Genomic DNA, 7,704 nt, shown 5'->3' with positions numbered 1-7,704 from the left:
AGAGAGAAAGAGTTATGTCCATATAAGGTAGAGATGCAAGAGGGAAATAGTGCCAGTGATTTTGAAGCAGTATGGTGTGGGATAGAGGTGAATAGAATGAAATACTTAGATGTTGTTAGAGACCTGGTAATGTGGATTGTAGTAACCATGAAATGTATAATCAAATTACCCAAGCAAATAAGAAAAGGGTGATCATTATGGCAATATAGACTGGGATGATGAGTTTCTTGAGTTTTTTGAGGGGCAACTACCTCAGGCATTGTGTAACAGAGGGCACACGAGGATTGAAGATCTTGGATTTGATTATCTCATCAGAGGATGTCATTATAAATGAGGTGTCAAATCACCCTCCAGTTGGTGAGAGTGACTATGAAGTGATTACCTGGGTGGTCACCAGCAATGTAAGGACCTCTACAAGGAAAGGGTATATGTGGAACTCAAGGCTGGTGATTATGAGAAGCTCAGGAGACAGCTTGCAGGTGTAGCATGGAATGAGGAGTTAGCTAAAAAGGACATCAATGCAGCTTGGGTGATATTTAAGAACTGTCTAGTAGAAGCAATGTCTAAATGTATTCCAAGGGTCAGAAGGTTAAATAAGATAGATGTGAAATAGATGAATGAAGAAATTAAGCATGCAGTACAGAGGAAAAGGCATTATGGAAGCATAACAGGAATGGTAATAATCAATTCCATGAGGATTACAAAGAACAGGCAAAGCTAATGAAGTCAAAAATAATCTAGGGAATTCTTTCAATATGTAGCCAGCAGGAAAAAAAAAAAAAAAAAAAAAAAAGGAAAAAAAAAAAAGAATGATTATGGATATAATGTTGGAGGTTTAATGGATTTTTTACAACACTCAGAAAGGATTAAAAAGAATTTAATACTTCCTATATTTCGTCCTAGTCACTAGGCCATCTATGGGGATTACAAAAATAATTAATGTAACATAACACAAATATCATACAATACTAAGCCCAACCACGTAGGTGACATTAAAGTCCTATCTAGGTGGAGCGCCCTCTAAGGGCAGTTGTAGGTGGCCTGGAATATAAAGTAGGATCTCTGGTGATGAGTGTTTCCCAAAATTTTTGGAAGCTTAATGCAACTGTATTTATTAAGATTTGGTTGCTTTCTAAGAGCTGCTGCTGCTTCCAAGAACGAAAGAATATAGTTGAGATATTTAATGAGTAGTTCATGAAGGTCTTTCATTCTTCTGAATGTGACATCATAGAGAGTTTGAGAGCAGTTGATAAGGAGGTGAGACTGACTAAGTGAGCAAAAGGTATGTGGGGAACTGAGCAAACTTGATGTTGATAAAGCTGTGGGACTTGATATTACCATGTATTTTGAAGGAATGTGCCAAGGAGTTGACATCTGCCTTGACATATTTGTTTAATATGAGTCTTACATTGGGTCAAGTTCCAAAGGAGTGGAAAGAAGGCAAGATTGTGCCACTTCATAAGGGAGGTGATAAAAACTGAAGTGTCAAATTATAGGCCTACCTGTGTGTGTCAATTGTTGTGGTTCAAGTGTTGGAGAGGCTGGTGAGAACCAGGATCCAGAAGTGAGTTGATAACAATGATATTATCTTTGATAGACAGCATGGATTTGCTAAAGGCAGGTCATGTTTTAGTGATCTATTTACTTATTACAATAAGATGACTATTTCATTGGACAAATGAGATGGATACACAGTAATATCCTTAGATTTTGCAAAGGCTTTTGACAGATTACCACATGATAAGTAGATAATCAAACTAGAGTGGATGGGGGTTGGATATTAGACTAGTGCATTGGATCAGAGATTGGATATCTGATAAGTATCAGCAAGTTGTGTATGGGGGAGCAATATCCTAAAAGAGGAGTCACTAGTGGTTGCACTTCAGGGGTCTGTTTTAGGATCATTGCTGTTTTACCTGTACGTTAACGATATTGGGAAAGATGTGGATGGGGATATTCAGTTGTTTGCAGATGATGCAAAGTTAGGACGAACCATGAGGAGTAGAGCAGATGTTGTGGTCTTACAAGAAGACTTGAATAGACAGTGAATGGGCATGGGAGTAGGGATGTCAGTTCAATGTCGCAAAATCTAAGGTTTTAAAATTTGGGAAACAAAGATGTAGAATTTACTCTTGGTTGGCATATATTGTTAGAGGTAGAGGAAATAAGAGATCTTGGGATGATGGTGGATAAGAATCTAAAATTTAGAGGACACAATGCTAAAATTGTCAGGAAAAGACAATGAATTCTGGGAATGATACGGATGTCCAACTTGTAGAAGTAAGGAGATTCTTGTTCAATTGTATAAGGCTCTGATTAGGCCACACATGGACTACTGCACAGATTTGGTCACCTCTGGAATGTTGAATATAAGGAAAGGTTGAGAAGATGCAATTTACAGTCTGGTGAATAGGAGGAAGAGAGGTGATATGATAAAGATGTACAAGTTGGTAAGGGGTTGTTATAGGATCAATGTTGAAGAGGTTTTTCATAAAATGGTGAGAGATCAGAGGAAAACAAGAGGTCATCCCCAGAAGCTGTATAAGGAGGGTGTGAACAAGGGAGTGAGTAGCAGGTTTTTTTCATGCAGAGTGGTGAATGATTGGAATGCCTTGCAGAGTGTGGTGTTTGCAGAAAATTTGAATGTGGTTAAACCATGGTATGATGAGGTGTGTGTATGACAAAGGGACTTCCTAGATGAGTCTGACTCCATGTGACCTTATGGTAATAATAATGTATTCCTGGCTGCATTCCTGTTGAGAGTTTTTTTTTACCATCAAGCTGACACTGCTTGTTTCATTTGGCAGTCTTTCAAAGAAATTACTCCACATCTAGAATATCTTTATCTTCAGTTTTCATGTCACCTTTATCATCTCTTATTCCTTTTTCAGTACTTTTTCCTCCATTTCTAAGCTTTTCAATAGCCAATTATACTCACACTGGCAGATCTTGCTTTGGACACTCCATTACACAAGATCAGATGGAAGAAAACAGTATATAGAAGTCATTTTAAGTTGGAGAAACTATTTTTCAAGTCAGCAACAGCCATGAAACATTACTTCTACAAGTATGGCTGGATTAACAAGCCAAAAATTTGGGAGAGTCATCTTAAGATCAACCCAACAACTGTAAAAAAACACTCCTATTTATACAGTATTAAAGGATCCAAATTAGGACTTCAGATCTTTTTGTCCATTACAATTTGAACTGTTTCTTCTTATACTCACTAATGCTCATGTGCTAAAAAGATTTAATAAAAATGTTTATGATTTATTGTTTGTGTTGTAATACTGTGAAAAGAGATTTAACGTGCTATTACTTTTAAAACCACATTAAACATAATGTTGAGAAACTTACTGGTTTTGAATGACCATGCTCATCAACAGTGGAACCTATGCTTGGTGGCTCAACAATCACATCATATATGACACCTGCAACAACAAAAGAAAATATACAAATAAAAAAAAATCTTAACTGAGATTGCAACTTTGGGTCTCCCACCAAGGAAAAGATGTAAACCTATGATACATCAATATATGGTAAGACTAAGGATTTTTTTAAATCTTTATTTTTTATTCTAGAAACTCTGCTCTAGAGACTAAATATGGAACTTTTTTAAGCCATTTCAGGCTTGTGATAAGCAGAGCAGTGGGTTCACCCAGCAATGAAATTCCTCTACCACCCAAAGACAATCACAAACATCCAAATCCACAACCTGATGGCTGAAGAGTGGGTACATGTAACTACTCAGCCTCATAACTGAGATTAATAAGAATATCTGTTAGAAATTTTGTAAAGTAACAACACAATTTATTGCAAATAAAGGAGATTTTAATCCCATGACAATAAATATGATCACTATCCATTTCTTAATTTTTTATGATAATTCTATTAACAAAAAACCAGAAAAATTATCCTCCACCAAAAAATTTCCACAATATTCCTGCCACAGGTGGAACAATGATAGGACATGTACCTTTTGATTGGAGAAGAGCTGGATTTGATTCTCACTGTGACAGAAGGAATCTATATATGGGCTTTTTCAAATGAAAGAGTTAGTCTCAAACAGAGAATTCATGTTAGAGGTTTAATGGAATATTAACAGTACTGAGAAAGGATTAAAACTAATTTTAATACTTCCGATATTTCGTCTCCGTCACAGAGACATCTTCAGGGATTAGAAAAACTTTTTGTAACAACACACACAAATACAATACAGAGTGAAACTAAAGTCCTATCTAGGTGGTGCACCCTCTATGGGCATTTGCAGGTGGCCTGGGATATAAAGAGCGTCTCCGTCACAGAGACATCTTCAGGGATTAGAAAAACTTTTTGTAACAACACACACAAATACAATACAGAGTGAAACTAAAGTCCTATCTATGTGGTGCACCCTCTATGGGCATTTGCAGGTGGCCTGGGATATAAAGAGGAATCTCTGATAATTAAAGTTTCCTAAATTTTGGGAAGTTTAATGCAACTGTATTGTTTAAATTAGGTTGATTCCTGAGTGCAGATGCAAAGAATAGTCTATCTTTTTATAATATTTACTATGGTGGAGCATGGTTATTTTTTTCCAGGAGATTCTGTGGGATGTATCCAAAACATGGTCTGCAAGGCCAGATTGACCACAATTGTGTTTGCAGATGTAAGAACTGTGTTCTTCTAACCAGATGGATGCTGACCTGCCTGTTGGTCCGAAGTAGGAAAGTTTACAGGAACAAGGTACTCTATATACACCAGGCACTGAAAGAGGAGGGAGCTGGTCTTATTGGAGTGGATAAGGGTAGCAAGTTTACGGTGGGGCTTAATCCCTGAAGATGTCTGTGTGACGGAGATGAAATACGAGTTTCCGTCACACGTCAGATGGAGACGAATTGCAGAGTCTGGTGGAGAGAAGGAAGAGGGGAGATATGATAAAGACCTACAAGTTGGTAAGGGGTTGTTATAAGATCAATGGTGGAGAAGTTCTATAGAGAATAGTGGGAGATCGGGGGAGAACCAGAGGTCATCCCTGGATGGTTTTTTTCGTGCAGAGTTGTGAATGATTGGAATGCCTTGCTTGAGAGTGTGGTGCCTGCAAGGAGTTTGAGTGTGTTTAAGACACGGTATGATGAGATGTATGTGTGATAAAAGGACCTCCCAGATGAGTCTTTGACTCCATGAGGTCTTGGGTAATAATAATAATATTGGAAGTATTAAAATTAGTTTTAATCCTTTCTCAGTGCTGTTAATATTCCATTAAACCTCTAACATGAATTCTTCAAGGGGACTTAAGCCTCAACACATGTATTCTCAAACAGAGAGAGGAGTTTTCTTCTCTCAGAAATTTGGGTTTTGTCCTGATAAACAGAATAACTTACTAGAGAACACATGCAATCTGTCAGCCTCCCTAGTCAAGTAGTTAGCATATCTGCTCTCCAACCAATAGGCTGTGGGATCACATTCCTATTGTGGGCATAAATGTTTGTGACTATCTTTTAGTGTGGGAGATGAATTTCATTGTCCAGTTTCATTTCATTGACCATCACCCTGCTTACTTGATGCCTGAAGTTGTTTGAAAAAAAGTTCCAGGTTTGGTCTCTAAAGCAAGGTTTCCAGATTATATTAAATAAAAAAAAAAAAAAAAAATCCTTAGTCCACTTACAGTACTAAATGTACTGCATAGATTCACAACTTTTCATGGAATAGATGAGAATAAAAAAAAAGTTGTTGTTTTTTTTAATTAACAGACAAAAATACATAATGGGTAAAAATGTAGCATAGACAGTGTACTGTGTTGTGTAGAATAGTCTCCTGCAATAAATCTTCTGGATCATGGTGGTATCATTTATCAATAATTTGAATCCACAATTTGACTACAAAGCAAATTGTATACATCCTCAGCCACTCAGATTAGTATGGACAACTCTGCTTATTAGACTTCAAATGACCCAAAATCTTCTTTCAGAAGTATAGTTTACTTTTGTCCCTCATTTCTTCCAAAATGCAATATGAATAGTGTTTTTATAGTTACATCCTGAAGAGACTCAAAATTTATTTTTTAGAGGATGTACAGCTTTAAAAACATTTATCTGTAGACTATCTGCTAGATAGTATACTAGGCTGAACCTAACAGCTTCTCTGTTTCTATGAAAATCTCATCCCCCCCTCTTCATTTTCAATATTCCAGACACCACCTTAATCATCTCTGAACCCTTTCCCTACACCTCTTCATTTTCAATATTCCAGACACCACCTTAATCATCTCTGAACCCTTTCCCTACACCTCTTCATCCTTTTGAAAACCAGGTAACCAAATCTGTACTCAGTAATCCACATGCAGTTTGATCAAAGCCTTATACAAAGGAATCATAATATCCTTGCTCCTACATGTTAATGTTCTCCCTATCATTGCCATAACGTAGTGTGCTATGCTGCCCTCACAGTTTTAGCAAACTTTCTCTCCCTCCGAAATTTCAGTTCCCTAACCGCGAACACTCTATCACATCAGACCCTTCATCTAAGAAAATCTTAACCCTGCATTCTATATGTACTTCTTGAATTTTAAAACTCACACTTTGCTATACTAACCTGACAAACTCGCTCGTTCGCCCTTTCACACAGTTTCACTTGCAAGGCTACAACATCCGTTCTTTAATTATATTAAATACCGTGCCGTTATAATACGAAAAGAGAAAAAAAAAGCATAACCGCACGAAATGAAAAAAGAAAATTGCATATGAAATGTAGAAACATTTCATATGCAATAATATTTTTATTAAATCAAATTATCTTTAAATCACGTTCAAATCTTTCCAGAACATACAGTAGTTACGTACATCATCGAAAACTGTAAATTATATTTCTCTAAAACAGGAAATCATTGATTTATAAATTATTTAACCATCAAAGCACCATAATAAATGCACACATTTGCACACACGACATAATTACTATCCCCAGTAGCCTACCAAATTATTACAAGTCTTCAATTCTGGCGCACAGATGTACCATTCATACTTCACGATAATACAATTCATCCACACCCACCTCCACAAACAAGAAAATAAGACAGAAGAACTAAGGCATAAACAACCATTGGTGGTGGTTTTTTAAACCACGATGGTTTTCTTAATTTAAGATTTGGCACTTCCAATACTTGATAAGGAATACTATATAAGAATTCCATTCCGATTTTCTTCACAATTCCACAAGCAGACTACAGCACCGACACGTCAAATTTATGGCAAAACAATTTCACTGGAAGTCTGCGACATCTGGTGTAAAAATTCCCCATTCGAAACCAAAAATCACTTTCATATTAGATAAATATTACTTTCAATGAACTGTATATGAAGAATTTTCTCCTTCTTCTCACAAATAAGGAGTAGGCTTGTACCAGCTTCACTGGTCATTTCATCTTCCAAGTGGTCTTCCTTGCTCTCTCTCTATCTTACTCTCTCTCTCTCTCTCTCAATCTTTTTTCCTTTGGTCTAAATTATCCTTTATGTTCTGATATCCGATATTTTCATCATCATCATGCATATTAAGGATTTAGGCCTAGCGTGGCGTGTTCCGGCCTTAGAAGTCATCGTTGAATCTTAAGAGGACGTGCTGGTTTTCTTTTTCCTAACGGCTTGTACTTTAAGGACAAATAAATATGTGTAATAACATATTTTTACCATCGCTCTCTCTCTCTCTCTCAAACATTTATGATAGAAA

General features: G+C 36.6%; 1 protein-coding gene across 1 annotated transcript in view; it reads right to left on the bottom strand.

Annotated features, from left to right (window-relative positions):
* Positions 1–7,233, bottom strand: part of LOC150098428 (oligosaccharyltransferase complex subunit ostc-like) — a 32,834-nt gene extending 25,601 nt beyond the window's left edge. The window contains exons 1-2 of the mRNA XM_090404989.1: positions 7,033–7,233; positions 3,358–3,431 (exon numbers count right to left, since the gene is read on the bottom strand). Coding sequence (XP_090261115.1) covers positions 3,358–3,431; positions 7,033–7,171 — 213 coding nt within the window. The 5' untranslated portion in view covers positions 7,172–7,233. The remainder of the gene's footprint in view (positions 1–3,357; positions 3,432–7,032) is intronic.
* Between the last annotated feature and the right edge of the window lie 471 nt (positions 7,234–7,704).

The sequence above is a fragment of the Typopeltis vanoorti genome, chromosome 15 (assembly GCF_054136105.1).
Source record: "Typopeltis vanoorti isolate ZY-2024b chromosome 15, IOZ_Tvanoo_1.0, whole genome shotgun sequence".
NCBI classification, from domain to species: Eukaryota; Metazoa; Arthropoda; class Arachnida; order Uropygi; family Thelyphonidae; genus Typopeltis; species Typopeltis vanoorti.
This window is presented reverse-complemented; position numbering and strand designations above follow the sequence as displayed.